The sequence below is a fragment of the Rhinoraja longicauda genome, chromosome 14 (assembly GCF_053455715.1).
Source record: "Rhinoraja longicauda isolate Sanriku21f chromosome 14, sRhiLon1.1, whole genome shotgun sequence".
NCBI classification, from domain to species: Eukaryota; Metazoa; Chordata; class Chondrichthyes; order Rajiformes; family Arhynchobatidae; genus Rhinoraja; species Rhinoraja longicauda.
The window spans coordinates 4,980,622-4,997,221 of NC_135966.1; the positions used below are offsets into that span (position 1 = coordinate 4,980,622).

Genomic DNA, 16,600 nt, shown 5'->3' on the forward strand with positions numbered 1-16,600 from the left:
CTGCCCAGATCCCTCCAGCACTTTGTGTGTTTTGCTCAAGGTTGCGGCATCTGTACCATTAAAAGTACCATTAGCAAATTTGCAGATGATACAAAGCTGGGTGGCAGTGTGAACTGTGAGGAAGATGCTATGAGGTTGCAGGATGACTTGGACAGGTTGTGTGAGTGGGTGGATGCATGGCTGATGCAGTTTAATCTGGATAAGTGTGAGGTTATCCACTTTGGTGGTAAGAATAGGAAGGCAGAGTATTATCTGAATGGTGTCAAGTTAGGAAAAGGGGACGTACAACGAGATCTGGGTGTCCTAGTGCATCTGTCACTGAAAGGAAGCATGCAAATACAGCAGGCAGTGAAGAAAGCCAATGGAATGTTGGCCTCCATAACAAGAGGAGTTGAGTATAGGAGCAAAGAGGTCCTTCTGCAGTTGTACAGGGCCCTAGTGAGACCGCACCTGGAGTACTGTGTGCAGTTTTAGTCTCCAAGTTTGAGGAAGGATATTCTTGCTATTGAGGGCGTGCAGCGTAGGTTTACTAGGTTAATTCCCGGAATGGCGGAACTGTCGTATGTTGAAAGACTGGAGCGACTAGGCTTGTATGCACTGGAATTTAGAAGGATGAGAGTGGATCTTATCGAAATGTATAAGATTATTAGGCAGTTGGACACGTTAGAGGCAGGAAACATGTTCCCAATGTTGGGGGAGTCCAGAACAAGGGGCCACAGTTTAAGAATAAGGGGTGGGCCATTTAGAACGGAGATGAGGAAAGACTTTTTCAGTCGGAGAGTTGTGAATCTGTGGAATTCTCTGCCTCAGAAGCCAGTGGAGGCCAATTCTCTGAATGCATTCAAGAGAGAGCTAGATAGAGCTCTTAAGGATAGCGGAGTCAGGGGGTATGGGAAGAAGGCAGGAACGGGGTACTGATTGAGAATGATCAGCCATGATCACATTGAATGGCGGTGCTGGCTCGAAGGGCCGAATGGCCTCCTCCTGCACCTATTATCTATCTGCAGTTCCTTGTCTACTTGGTTCTATTGTGTGCTGGTACTATCGGTTTGAAGCTGATCAGTGACATTGTGATTATTCTGTTGACCTTGCAGTTAAGATGATTGGAGTTGGGCCGGAAGGAGCTCATGATGAAGTTGTGGCATTGGTGACCCAGCTAAACGTGCAACTGGAACAAGAGCCCAAGTATCAACCAAGGATCAGCGGCTTGAAGGCCATTGAATCAGCACATGATAAGGGGATCCGTATGACTGTACGACTGAGAGACCTTGAAGTCAAGGATCTCCTGAGCCTCTCCCAGTTCTTTGGCTTCAGCACCGATACGTTTATCTTGGCCGTGTCTTTACTTGACAGATTCCTGGGTCTAATGAAGGTAAGGCTCCATCTTCTGTTCTGGGACGATGGAACTAGCTGTTGAGCCTTCCCGAGGTGTCGTGGGCCTAACTCAACGAAATACCAGTGAAGGGAGGTGCCCACTTGATAGCCCCAATAATATTTAGTTTTACGCAAAGTGCTGGAGTAACTCAGTGGGTCTGGCAGCATCTCGGGAGAGAAGGAATGTGTGATGTTTTGGTCACCCATTCCTTCTCTCCCGAAATGCTGCCTGACCCGCTGAGTTCCTCCAGCATTTTGTGTCTTACCTTCGATTTAAAGCAGTATCTGCAGTTTTTCTCCTACAGATATTTAGTTTTAGTTTAGTTTAGAGATACAGCGCAGAAACAGGCCCTTTGGCTCACCGACCAGTGACCCCCTGCACACTAACGCTTGTATACACTGGAATTTAGAAGGATGAGAGGAGATCTTATCGAAACGTAGAAGATTATTAAGGGGTTGGACATGTTAGAGGCAGGAAACATGTTCCCAATGTTGGGGGAGTCCAGAACAAGGGGCCACAGTTTAAGAATAAGGGATAGGCCATTTAGAACTGAGATGAGGAAAATCTTTTTCAGTCAGAGAGTTGTGAATCTGTGGAGTTCTCTGCCTCGGAAGGCAGTGGAGGCCAATTCTCAATGCATTCAAGAGAGAGCTTGATAGAGCTCTTAAGGATAATGGAGTCAGGGAGTATGGGGAGAAGGCAGGAACGGGGTACTGATTGAGAATGATCGGCCATGATCACATTGAATGGCGGTGCTGGCTCGAAGGGCCGAATGGCCTCCTCCTGCACCTATTGTCTATTGTCTAACACTATCCTACACACTCTTGGGACAATTTACAATTTTTACCAAGCCAATTAACATTCAAACCTGTATGCCTTTCACGTGGGGGAGGAAATATGTGTGGAGTTGTGGAATTCATTGCCACAGAAGTCTGTAGAGGCTAAGTCAGTGGATATTTTTAAGGCAGAGCTAGATAGGTTCTTGAATAGTTCGGGTGTTAGATGTTATGGGGAGAAGGCAGGAGAATGGAGTTTGGGGAGAGATAGATCAGCCTTGATTGAAGGGCAGAGTAGACTCGATGGACCGAATGGCCTAATTCTACTCTTATTCCTTGTGAAACTGGAGAAAACCCACGCAGGTCACGGGGAGAACGTACAAACAGCATACGGACAGCATCTGTGGTCAGGATCGAACTGGTGCTTTCAGGCAGCAACTCTACCGCTGTGCTACACATCTAGTTTTTGTTGTCCCATAGTTTAACTGTGTAAAGGCAAGTTAGATTCTCTTGTGGTATTGGGATTGGGTTAACCATTTAGGTTGTTTGTCTGTCAACATGTAGTTTATTGTTTATTACTGAACATGAAGTTAGTTATTGCCCTCCAGCGTTAGTGCGTAGAGGCAGTTTAGATACTACTTTGGTTTTCTTGATTGAGCGTTTATCCTGATGTTATAGCACAAGTCCTTTGTGTTTTAACAGTAACTAATGCGTGAGTAAAATTAAGATGACTATAATCTGTGAACTGAGCTATGGGCATTGGAGTGGGGTTAGATGTTTAACGAATGGCGGCACAGTGGCGCAGCAGGTCGAGCTGGTGCCTCACGGCGCCAGAGAGCTGGGATCAATCCTGACTTCAGGTGCTGTCTGTGTGGAGTTTGCACGTTCTCATCGTGACCGCGTGAGTGTGGGCTTTCTCCGGGTGCTCCGGTTTCCTCCCACACTCCAAAGACGTGCGGGTTTGTAGGTTAATTGAATTGAATACATTTTACTAGCCAAGTAAGTACACATACAAGGAATGTGCCTTGGTGCTCCGCTCACAAGTAACAACACGACGTACAGTAAACAATTAAGAATAAAACCTGAAACATTAGACTTCTGTAAATTGCCCCTCGTGTGTAGAGAGTGGGTGAGAAAGTGGGATAGCGTAGAATTACCGGTGTGGACTCCACTGACTGAAGGGCTGTGGCTGTGACTAGATGATTGATGGTTAGCTGGGCTGAAGGACCTGTCTCTATGCTGTATTTCTAGACTAATATGTATTAAATCCTGTACGGGCATGGTTTTGAAATTGATTTTATAATCACATTATATTGGTACTGTAAATCCATTGATGTCATTCTAATCACTATTGGCATTGAGGCTCCCAGTAATGTAGTCCAAGTGCAGGGAATGGGAGAGATAATGTGACCTGGTCAGAATCATTTTATCTTGGGAACAGTGAACGAGTTTGCTTTTCAAATCGTTGGTATGGCTGTGCGGTGAAATCTGAACACTTGATTGTCTAGAAGCCCCACCAGCTTGAAGGAGGCTATCGGCTTTATCTTTTTTTCTATCTGGGTACATAACCAGATGCCATCTGGGCAAAAATGTACCTTTCCGGAAGAGTGCCTGACTTTCTGCAACACCTTTTAGGGGTTGCAAGGTGGCACGGCGGTAGAGTTGCTGCCTCACAGCGCCAGAGATCCGGGTTCGATCCTGACTACGGGTGCTGTCTGTACGGAGTTTGTACGTTCTCCCAGTGACCTGCGTGGGTTTTCTCTGGGTGCTTTGGTTTCTTCCCACACTCCAAAGACGTACAGGTTTGTAGGTTAATTGGCTTCAGTAAATTGTCCCTGGTGCAGAGGATAGAACTAGTGTATGGGTGATCATGGTCAGTGGGGCAAAGTCACTGTTTCTGCGCTGTATCTCTGAAGTCTTAAGTAAACCTGACCCAAGTCTGAGTGACTTGTGCAGACCAGAATCCAAAAAGTTATATTGGTTTAATGTTTAAAGATAGTGGGACAACACGTGCCTTGTGTGCTGAGTTGCTTCAGTTTGGTGTTGACTGAAGAACAAAGCATGAATTTCTTATTGCAGATTTATAGACAATAGGTGCAGGAGGAGGCCATTCAGCCCTTTGAGCCAGCACCACCATTCAATGTGATCATGGCTGATCATTCTCAATCAGTACCCCGTTCCTGCCTTCTCCCCATACCCCCTGACTCCGCTATCCTCAAGAGCTCTATCTAGCTCTCTCTTGAATGCATTCAGAGAATTGGCCTCCACTGCCTTCTGAGGCAGAGAATTCCACAGATTCACAACTCTCCGACTGAAAAGGTTTTTCCTCATCTCCGTTCTAAATGGCCTACCCCTTATTCTTAAACTGTGGCCCCTTGGCCAATTTGGAATATTGTGGGCAGTTGTGGGGCCCCATATCTGAGGAAGGATGTGCTGGCATTGGAGAGGGTCCAGAGGAGGTTTACGAGAATTATCCCAGGAATGATTGGGTTAATGCACGATGAGCGTTTGGCGGCACTGGGCCTGGACTCGCTGGAGTTTGGAAGGATGAAGTGTGGGGTGGGGGGGGGGGTGGGGATCTCATTGAAACGTACCAAGAAAGGCCAAGATGGAGTGGATGTGGCGAGGACACTTCCAGTAATGGGAGAGTCTAGGAAATGAGGGCACAGCCTTAGAATAAAATGATATAGCTTTGGAAAGGAGATGATGAGGTATTTCTTTAGTCAGCGGGTGGTGAATCTGTGGAATTCATTGGAGGCCAAGTCAATGGGTATTTATAAAGCAGACATTGATAACTTCTTGATTAGTAAGGGTGTCAAAGGTTTAGGGGAGAAGGCAGGAGAATGGGACTGGAGTAACTAGGCACTTTGATATTTTTAAAATAAATCAGCATCTGCAGTTCCTTGTGTTCGAACATTGAATAAAGATTTTTGATGCGAGGTGGAATTTTTGAAAATTGTATATTATGTATGTGTACAAGGCAGGGCATAATTTAATTATGTAGGAAAATAAATGCAGATGCTGGTACAAATCGAAGGTATCACAAAATGCTGGTGGAGTAACTCAGCGGGTCAGGCAGCATCTCAGGAGAGAAGGAATGGGTGACAATAGACAATAGGTGCAGGAGTAGGCCATTCAGCCCTTCGAGCCAGCACCGCCATTCAATGCGATCATGGCTGATCACTCTCAATCAGTACCCCGTTCCTGCCTTCTCCCCATACCCCCTCACTCCACTATCCTTAAGAGCTCTATCCAGCTCTCTCTTGAAAGCATCCAACGAACTGGCCTCCACTGCCTTCTGAGGCAGAGAATTCCACACCTTCACCACTCTCTGACTGAAAAGGTTTTTCCTCATCTCCGTTCTAAATGGCCTACCCCTTATTCTTAAACTGTGGCCTCTTGTTCTGGACTCCCCCAACATTGGGAACATGTTTCCTGCCTCTAATGTGTCCAATCCCCTAATTATCTTATATGTTTCAATAAGATCCCCCCTCATCCTTCTAAATTCCAGTGTATACAAGCCTAATTGCTCCAGCCTTTCAACATACGACAGTCTCGCCATTCCGGGAATTAACCTAGTGAACCTACGCTGCACGCCCTCAATAGCAAGAATATCCTTCCTTGGAGACCAAAACTGCACACAGTACTCCAGGTGCGGTCTCACCAGGGCCCGGTACAACTGTAGAAGGACCTCTTTGCTCCTATACTCAACTCCTCTTGTTACGAAGGCCAACATTCCATTGGCTTTCTTCACTGCCTGCTGTACCTACATGCTTCCTTTCAGTGACTGATGCACTAGGACACCCAGATCTCGTTGAACATCCCCTCTTCCTAACTTGACACCATTCAGATAATAATCTGCCTTTCTATTCTTACTTCCAAAGTGAATAACCTCACACTTATCTACATTAAACTGCAGTTTGGGTCGAGGCCCTTCCTTTGAGGATGTTGTCTCGACCCGAAACGTCACCCATTCCTTCTCTCCTGAGATGCTGCTTGACCTGCTGAGTTACTCCACCAGCATTTTGGGATACCTGTAAGAATTGAATTGTTCTGTTGTCTGTACATGTGACAATTAACCACTCTCGACTAGGTGCAGCCGAAACACTTGTGTTGCGTTGGCCTCTGCTGTATGTACCTGGCTGTGAAGACCATTGAAGAGGAACGCACTATTCCACAGGTCAGCGAACTCATCCGAATCAGTCAGTGCAGATTCACAGTTTCGGACATGAAGAGGATGGAGGATATTATTCTGGATAAGCTGCACTGGAGGCTGAAGGGTCCAACTGCCTTGAACTTTCTGCGTTTGTTCCACAAGCTTGTCCTGGGCTGTTCCACATCTGAAAGGTATGGCTGATGGTTACTAGCTTCAGTGCAAGACACTCTTGGTGCCGCACGGACGTTCACAAGACATAGGAGCAGAATGAGGCCATTCAGCCCATCGAGTCTACTCTGCCATTTGATCATAGCTGATCCATTTTTCCCTGGCCCCATTCTCATTGCCTTCTCCCTGTAAAAATTGGCATCCTTACCAATAAGTTTGGTGCAGCGGTAGATTTGCTGTCTTACAGTGCCAGAGACCGCGGGTGCTGTCTGTACGGAGTCCGTACGTTCTCCCCGTGACCGGCGTGGATATTCTCCAGTTTCCTCCCACATTCCAAAGACATACAGGGTTGCAGGTTCATTTAGCTTTGGTAAGAACTGTAAACTGTCCCTAGTGTGTAGGATAGTGCTAGTGTACGGTTTCGCTGGTTGTCATAGGCTTGGTGAGACGAAGGGCCTGTTTCCACACTATCTCTAAATGAGTTTAGAAGGATGAGAGGGGATCTTATCAAAACATAGACAATAGACAATAGGTGCAGGAGGAGGCCATTTGGCCCTTCGAGCCAGCACCGCCATTCAATGTGATCATGGCTGATCATTCTCAATCAGAACCCCGTTCCTGCCTTCTCCCCATACCCCCTGACTCCGCTATCCTTCAGAGCTCTATCCAGCTCTCTTGAATGCATTCAGAGAATTGGCCTCCACTGCCTTCTGAGGCAGAGAATTCCACAGATTCACAACTCTGACTGAAAAAGTTTTTCCTCATCTCAGTTCTAAATGGCCTACCCCTTATTCTTAAAGATACAAGATTATTAAGGGGTTGGACATGTTAGAGGCAGGAAACATGTTCCCAATGTTGGGGGGGTCCAGAACCAGGGGCCACAGTTTAAGAATAAGGGGTAGGCCATTTAGAACGGAGATGAGAAAAAACCTTTTCAGTCAAAGGGTTGTAAATCTGTGGAATTCACTGCTTCAGAAGGCAGTGGAGGCCAATTCTTTGAATGCATTCAAGAGAGAGCTAGATAGAGCTCTTAAGGATAGCGGAGTCAGGGGGTATGGGGAGAAGGCAGGAAAGGGGTACTGATTGAGAATGATCAGCCATGATCACATTGAATGGTGGTGCTGGCTCGAAGGGCTGAATGGCCTCCTCCTTGACAATATTGTCTATTGTCTATGAAACTCAGCGGGTCAGACATTATCTCCGGCGAGCATAGATGGGTGACGTTTCTGGTTGGGAACCTTCTTCAGACTGAAGAAAGGTTCTGACCCGAGAAGTCACCGTTCCAAGGTAGAATCCAAGATCTGCAGATGCTGATTCATACCAAAGATAGACGCAAGTGTTGGAGAAAGTGAGCGGGTCAGGCAGTATCTCTGGAGAAAAAAGGATGGGTGACATTTTGGGTCGGGACCCTTCATCAGTCTTGTCCATGTTCTCCAGAGATGCTGCCTGACCCGCTGAGTTACTCCAGCATTTTGTCTTTCCTCCGTAAACCAGCATCTGCAATTCCTCACTTCTACATTATCTTCAGCTTGCTTTGGCACACCATTCTTGCTATATCAGTAGACACAAAATGCTGGACTAACTCAGCGGGACAGGCAGCGTCTCTGGAGAGAAGGAATGGGTGACGTTTCTGGTCGAGACCCTTCTTCAGACTGATCAGTGCTGGTTCAGTCGGCTCAGTGGTGGTTTGTTGCTTGAAGACACTCTTGTTTTTTCACACAGAGAGTGGTGAATTTGTGGAATTCTCTGCCACAGAAGGTAGTTGAGGCCAGTTCATTGGCTATATTTAAGAGGGAGTTAGATGTGGCCCTTGTGGCTAAAGGGATCAGGGGGTACAGAGAGAAGGCAGGTACAGGATACTGAGTTGGATGATCAGCCATGATCATATTGAATGGCGGTGCAGGCTCGAAGGGCCGAATGGCCTACTCCTGCACCTATTTTCTATGTTTCTATGATGCAAGGAACTGCAGATACTGGGGTCTTGGTGGATCTTTGCGATGTCAGGCAGCGTCTGGATAAGGGTCTGGGTCAGAACATAGACCTACAGCAGACCCTCCGGAACAGTCCAAACGAAGATCCTGACCAGAAACGTCACCTATCCATGTTCTCCACAGATGCTGCCTGACCCGCTGAGTTACTCCAGCACTCTGTGAAACGTCACCTATCCATGTTCTCCACAGGTGCTGCCTGACCCACTGAGTTACTCCAGCATTTTGTGTTGTAAACAGTCTGCTACTTTTGTGGTAAATATCCGCAAATACAGAACTGACTTAATACAGGCATTGTATGTCTGAAGAAGGGTCTCGACCCGAAATGTCACCCATACCTTCGATCCAGAGATGCTGCCTGTCCCGCTGAGTTACTCCAGCATTTTGTGTCAATCTTCAGTGTAAGCCAGCATCTGTAGTTCCTTTCCCACACATGGTTTAGTTTAGTTTATTGTACTGTTCTTTCTCTGTTCTAATTTTTCATCCGCATTACAGAGTGACCTGACAATCGTGTCCTCTTTTATTTAGGAAGGAGATGCTGAATCTTGAGCGGCTCGAGTCCCAACTCAGAGCTTGTAGTTGTCGCTTTATCTTCTCCAAGACAAAAGTAAGTTTGGACACGAGTGAAAGAAATTTGAAGTAAAATGAATGACTTAATTTTCAAAGTGATAGGTGGTGCAGCGGTAGAGTTGCTGCCTCGCAGCGCCAGAGACCCTCGTTCGATCCCGACTACGGGCGCTGTCCGTACGGAGTTTGCACGTTCTCCCCGTGACCTGTGTGTGGGTTTTCCCCAATATCTTTGGTTTCCTCCCGCACTCCAAAGAAGTACAGGTTTGCAGGTTAATTGGCTTGGTATAAATGTAAATCGTCCCTAGTGTGTGTCGGATAGTGTTAGTGTGTGGGGATCGCTGGTTGGCGAAGTCTCGTAGGGTCCGAAGGGCCTGTTTCTGCGCTGTATCTCTAAACTAAACTGAATCTACCTTGTCTTTTTCAGGGGTCTGTCTTGGCTCTGTCGATCCTGGCGCTGGAGGTCCAAACACAAGGGTTGATTGAAGTAAAGGAGACAGTGGAGACTCTGCAGCTACATTCCAAAGTGAGTGGCAGGTGTATGGCTGCCCTTGCCTGATGACACCAGGCAGGTGTATGGCTGCCCTTGCCTGATGACACCAGGCAGGTGTATGGCTGCCCTTGCCTGATGACACCAGGCAGGTGTATGGCTGCCCTTGCCTGATGACACCAGGCAGGTGTATGGCTGCCCTTGCCTGATGACACCAGGCAGGTGTATGGCTGCCCTTGCCTGATGACACCAGGCAGGTGTATGGCTGCCCTTGCCTGATGACACCAGGCAGGTGTATGGCTGCCCTTGCCTGATGACACCAGGTGTGAGGTTAACCCTGTAGTTAAATCTAAAATACCTGTTATAGATTGGCGTGAACCAATGAGTACAGATTGAAGAAGTGTGAGAAAATTATGGCGGGTGTCATGTTCACAAGTTAGAGGAGCAGAATTAGGCCATTTGGCCCATCAAGTCTACTCTGGCATTCAATCCTGGCTTACTAAGATTATTAAGGGGTTGGACACGTTAGAGGCAGGAAACATGTTCCCAATGTTGGGGGAGTCCAGAACAAGGGGCCACAGTTTAAGAATAAGGGGTAGGCCATTTAGAACGGAGATGAGGAAAAACCTTTTCAGTCAGAGAGTTGTGAATCTGTGGAATTCTCTGCCTCAGAAGGCAGTGGAGGCCAATTCTCTGAATGCATTCAAGAGAGAGCTGGATAGAGCTCTTAAGGATAGTGGAGTCAGGGGGTATGGGGAGAAGGCAGGAACGGGGTACTGATTGAGAATGATCAGCCATGATCAAATTGAATGGCGGTGCTGGCTCGAAGGGCTGAATGGCCTCCTCCTGCACCTATTGTTTAAAAAATAAATTTAAAAAAAGGCACATCCTTCAGGACTAGAGGTCGTAGCCTCAGAATTAGACACTCTCCCACTAGTGGAAACATCCTCTCCACATCCACTCTATCCAAGCCTTTCACTGTTCTGTACATTTCAGTGAGGTCCCCCTTCATTCTTCTAAACTCCAGCGAGTACAGGCCCAGTGCTGACAAACGCTCATCATAGGTGAACCTACTCATTCCTGGGATTAATAAATTGTAAACCTCCTGGACCCTCTCCAGAGCCAGCACATCCTTCCTCAGACATGGTGCCCAAAATGGTGTGTGTGTGTATGTGTGAGGTTTTAAAGTATTTTAGATTTGTGGGGTGGGGGAGCTAATAAATATGAATTGCAGTGTAGTTTATTTTGTCGTATCTTGATCTGCATTGATGGAAAGTTGTTCTTGAAAATAAACACACCGATCCTATTTATCTTTTACATTGGAAAAAAATTGAAGTTTAACCATTTTATTTTTGGCCACAGATAAGTGATCATGATTTATTCTACTGGAAGGAACCTGTTGCAAAGTGTTTAGCGGAGTATTCCTCATCCGCGTGCTCCAGACCAAGTCACAAAAGACTGATGTGGATCGTATCAAGGCGCACGTCTAGGCAACTTAAGAGTTGCCATCGCATCACTCCCCTCCCGACGATCCCTGAAGCTGCAGCCTGCACTGAACCAGGTAGGACCTGCTGTGAAGATGAGACACAAAGTGCTGGAGTAACTCAGCAGGACAGGTAGCATCTCTGGAGAACGTCACTGAAAAGAAGCATGCAGGTAGAGCAGGCAGTGAAGAAAGCCAATGGAATGTTGACCTTCATAACAAGAGGAGTTGAGTATAGGAGCAAAGAGGTCCTTCTGCAGTTGTACAGGGCCCTAGTGAGACCGCACCTGGAGTGCTGTGTGCAGTTTTGGTCTCCAAATTTGAGGAAGGATATTCTTGCTATTGAGGGCGTGCAGCGTAGGTTTACCAGGTTAATTCCCGGAATGGCAGGACTGTCATATGTTGAAAGACTGGAGCGACTAGGCTTGCATACACTGGAATTTAGAAGGATGAGAGGAGATCTTATCGAAACGTATAAGATTATTAAGGGGTTGGACACGTTAGAGGCAGGAAACATGTTCCCAATGTTGGGGGAGTTCAGAACAAGGGACCACAGTTTAAGAATAAGGGGCAGGCCATTTAGAACTGAGATGATGAAAAACTTTTTCAGTCAGAGTTGTGAATTTGTGGAATTCTCTGCCTCAGAAGGCAGTGGAGGCCAATTCTCTGAATGCATTCAAGAGAGAGCTAGATAGAGCTCTTAAGGATAGAGGAGTCAGGGGGTATGGGGAGAAGGCAGGAACGGGGTACTGATTGAGAATGATCAGCCATGATCACATTGAATGGCGGTGCTGGCTCGAAGGGCCGAATGGCGGCCTCCTGCACCTATTGTCTATTGTCTTCCGATGCAAACGAGATATTTTAATATCTGTGTAGAAATATGCTCCGTTTAAACATTTCATCACAAAGACTGCGTTGGAGTGCAATGTCAAACTTGTGCTTGCCTTTAGAATAGAATTTGGACTCGCTCTTGCCTAGGAGGCATCAAAGCTACGTATGTAGGAAGCAAAGAACTGCAGATGTTGGGCTACACTGAAGATAGACACAAAGTGCTGAGTAACTCAGCGGGTTGGGCAGCATCTATGGAGGAAAAGAATGGGTGACATTTTGGGTCGGGACCCTTCATGTGACTCTCAAAACTAAGAGCATTCCTCAAAACTTTGACCTCAAGTATTAGTAAGCTGTTGGATTGTAATAATGTACTATGAATAAACTAAATCCAACAGGAAATACTTGTTTGTTATCCATAGTCATTGTGTTCATTCATTTGCATTTGGAGAATGTTTTTGTGCTTAACATGCAGTATGTATGAATTTTCTAGTTGGCCAATAATCGCAAAGTGATTCAAACTATTCAAACTATTTTTTTTTGAAAGAAAAGTGTAACACATATTTTGCTTTTTCTGTTTTTCTTGCAGAAACTTAATGATTGCTCACCGAAAAGATTGATTTTTGTCACATCAAAACACTACAAGTGAACTGATTTTGTTCCATCTTCAAAACGAGTGCCTTTGCCTTTCATGGGCTGCAACATGAAGTGAAACATTGTGTGGTGTGTGATTCTGGGGAAAATAACACTGGCAGCTTTTTAACCCTTAACTATTAACCCTTAAGCTTTTTCCAATATGATGCCTAACTATTTTTGCACAATAATTATTAATGTTTGAATACTGAATGTAAGGTTTGGGCATATATTGACTTTGTATCCCATTGTTATTTATTCAACCTCTTGATCGAATTTGAACACACCGGTTAACTTTCAATAGTTCTTTTGTAGATCTAAATGGCCCAATTCTTGTCTAGTGCCAATGTAGTTTATCCCCTGGAGAATCTCCATTCGACCAGAGGCTACTAAAACAGTCATAACTACTTCCTTTCTTCCTCCCATCTACAAAAATATTAGAATTGTAATAAGGTGCAGATGTATATTGTACATTGGCCAGGAAGAGACCTATTTAAACCTATTCTACAGGGACTGTTGTTAATAGATTTTCGAGTGTATGAAGGATCTTTGTTTTGAAAGATGCGTGACACTTTTCAATTGAAGATGACTTAGATTGACTTGGTTTTTACGAAGGCCTGTCTTGCCCCAGTCAGTAAACAGTCAGGTTGCAAGGTGTGTTATGAGAATCAAGATGGTATATGAGCTGGCTCACTGTGTGTTTATACACTCGTTCAATCATTGTCATGTTAATAGTTCACTTGCACTTGGAATAAGCTTTTTGGCAGACATTTCCAACAGTGTATGTATGTTTTTCAGTTTGATAAAGGAAGGTAAAGTTTGTACAGGTAACTTATTTTCTCCCTTTTCTTCTCCCCCTCCCGTGTGCCACAGCTAGACACGCACCTATTCCTCCCCTCCCCCTACATCCCTTCCTCTGGCCTCACAATTTGCAATTCTTTTGGACAAACAGTACTGGAGTAATGCAGTCGGGCAGCAACTCGAGAGAACATGGATAGGTGACGTTTTGGGTTGAGACCCTTCAGGCTGATTTTAGTGGTGGGGGGGGAAGAGAAGGGGAGAGGCAGGACAATGTGCAGCAGGTAAAAGGTAGACAAGTGAGGTGGGTGGGTTGACAAGCAGATGGTCGGAACGAAGGCCAGGGATGAGTTCAGAAGGTGTGAGATTGTGAAGCTAGGAGGGGGGGGTGTGTCGAGGAGAGATGGTTGGTCATCAGATGGGATCGATACCTGGTGTGGGGAGAAAATGGAAGGGGGGGGTGGTGCTTCTACACATTGTCCTGCCTCTCTTCCAGCTCTCTATTCCTTCCCCCACCCCAATCAGCCTGAAGGGTTCCAACTCAAAACATTACCTATCCATGTTCTCTAGGGATGCTTCCTGAGCTGCTGAATTACTCCAGCATTTTTTTGTCAACCAACATCTGCAGTTCCTCGTTTCTATATTTTGACCTATTTTCTTGTCTTGGAAGTTAGATTTACTAAATGTACATTTTGCACAGAGTTTGGATTTGAGAATTAAGCCTCCATATAGTGACCGAACATAATTTTTCATTTAGAAAGCGCCTAACTTTCCATGTGGCTTAATAGTGTGTAACAGGGGTCACAGCTATGTACGTGTGAACAGATACATTGGCTATGGCTCAGTATACTATGCCTCACACAGTTGTTGGCGGGTCTAGATTGAGAATTTGAAACTAAACACTAGAACAGTATTAGTATCTACATACAAGTCTTGGTTTTGCACATTTCTCAAATGTAGTGCTTCAGTATTACCTTGTAAAGAAGAATGAGGAAGTTGTTGGTGTGATGTTTACAATATTTTGAGGATACTTGAGTGTGTCTGACTACCTCTAGTTATAAAATTGTAGGAATTGTATTCCCACAAAATCTTTGGCACCTTATTTTCATAGGTATTTTTTTGTATTGTTGGCAATCATTTTACATTTGATTGGTGCATAGTAGCCATTGGGTGTGTTTTGCAATTTATGAATTCATGGCTTCATGCTGTATGAGACTGCTGGGGACTGGGGTTTTTGACAACAGGCGCCACTATGTCTGCAATTCCTAAAGATATTTTGAGGAGAAATTGCCGCGGTCACGGTTGCTAGTAGACTTTTTATGTTTAGTATGTTGGACCATGTACCTAAGCCATAAAGAAATTCTGCAAGAAAATTAACCTTGTAGGCATGCATTTTTTTAAAAAAGCGGAATGTTTCATGCAGCACAGGGTGGTATAGTGGCATAGCGGTAGAGTTTCTGCCTCACCATACCAGAGGTGATGGTCTATCCTGACTACAGGTGCTGTCCGTATGGAGTTTGTACATTCTCCCTGTAACTGTTTTCTCCAGATGCCCTCCCACATTCCAAAGGCCTGCAGGTTTGTAGGCTTCTGACAATTGTCCCTACACGTGCAGATTCAAACTATTGTGTGCGGGGTAATAGTTGGTCGTAGTGGACTCTGGGCCGAAGGGCCTGTTTCCACGCTGAATCTCTTTCAAAAAACAAAAACGTGTTGGAAACCATTCCCTACATTCCAGCCACACTAGTGTGAACTAGTTGTCACTTCTTGGTGTGGACTTAAGAACCTGTTTCCACTCTGCATCTCTTTATTAAAAAAAACACCAGTATCGTTTACTTTTTATTAACACTTAAAATACTTTAGGAGAGTGCTGTGCCTTTTGCATTTGCTGAAGGCTTTCAACTTTGATATATGGTCCATATTTTCCGCATCAAGGTTCAATCTGAAGTGGTCTTGACACACCTTGTATTAAAGATGCAAAATATATAAGAGTTCAGTTTGCTCTACAAGCCCAGGCTATTTTTTTTGCCACTGACTATAATCAACATTGCATTTTGATTCTCGATGATTCAAACTTGTGGGCTATTGGCAACCAAGAAAGTTTCAACTGTAATCGGAGATGGAATAAATTTGCAGTTTCATACTTGAAATACAAGATCTGAGATTCCTAGGTGATGGTGTGCATGTGCCCAGCAGAATATACTTCCAGGCAAAGAGGTGGGAGTTACTGTGGGACCATTTTAGTTTGGTTTTAGAGATACAGCGTGGAAACAGGTCCTTCGGCCCACCGAGTCCGCGCCGACCAGTGATCCCTGAACATTAACACTATCTGACACTTTGGACAATTTGTACATTCATACCAAGCCAATTAACCTACAAACCTGTCTTTGGAATGTGGGTGGAAAGCGAAGTTCTTGGATAAAACCCACAAACTCTGTAGACAGCACCCATAGCCAGAATTGAACCTAGGTCTCTGGCTCTAAGCGCTGTAAGGCAGCAGCTCTACCGTGACATCGCCCAAATGGCAGAATTTTGGACCGCCTTAATATCTGCAGAACTGAGAACTGCCTCACCTTTTGTTTCTGCTGCTTGTTTGCCTCTTGGACAGCCTAAGATTGGTCCATGAGGATAGGCTGTGCTGGGTAGATGAAGAACAACTGATAGTCGGTCACATTTGCTGCACCTATAAGCCAACAGTAGATGGCTAACACTCCCCTCCCCTCTTGCTCCACCTGAGTCCTGGCCTGAAACATAACCTATTATTTTTCTCCAGAGATGCTGCCTGACCCACTGGGTTACTTCAGCAGTTTGTGCCTATATATTGGAGAGGGTGTCTATCAGATTTGTTTTTATTCTGTTGTTTTGCATAACCTCATGCTGACTTTGGCCTTGGATAGTATCCATGGTTAAGGCCAGTGCAGTTGGAGTCCAGCTGTTTTTGCTGCTGCCATCCATCCTTGCCAATAATGTATTTCGATATAGGTATACAAGTAGTTAAACTTTTGAAAAGGCTTTTGCAGTTGGAAAAACTGGGAACCTTTAACACTGTGATTCAGAATGTTTAAGATGATAACATTATTGATGTGAAACTAATTTTAAGGAAATGCTTTTCAATTTTTCCACATCGTTTTGACTGCACTAAACAAATGTATAAGAGAAAATTAAAAGATCAAACTGGGTGGAAATCCTGAAGTATATAAAATGTTATGTTATCTAGGATTGTGCAGGGAAAATGTATTTGTTTTTGTCATTAACTTGTTGTATCTCATTGATAACCTGCTGTCTTATGTTTTTAATATAAATTGAACATGCTTATTTTAACCAATGAATTAATCAGT

At 45.0% G+C, this 16,600-nt stretch overlaps 1 protein-coding gene across 1 annotated transcript; it reads left to right on the forward strand.

Annotated features, from left to right (window-relative positions):
* Positions 1-1,098: 1,098 nt before the first annotated feature.
* ccng1 (cyclin G1) lies at positions 1,099-13,637 on the forward strand. Its single transcript, XM_078411043.1, has 6 exons — positions 1,099-1,372; positions 6,245-6,498; positions 8,992-9,070; positions 9,458-9,556; positions 10,883-11,081; positions 12,421-13,637. Exons 1-6 carry the CDS (start codon positions 1,100-1,102, stop codon positions 12,426-12,428), a joined length of 912 nt encoding a protein of 303 aa, XP_078267169.1. The 5' UTR covers position 1,099; the 3' UTR covers positions 12,429-13,637.
* Positions 13,638-16,600: the final 2,963 nt, after the last annotated feature.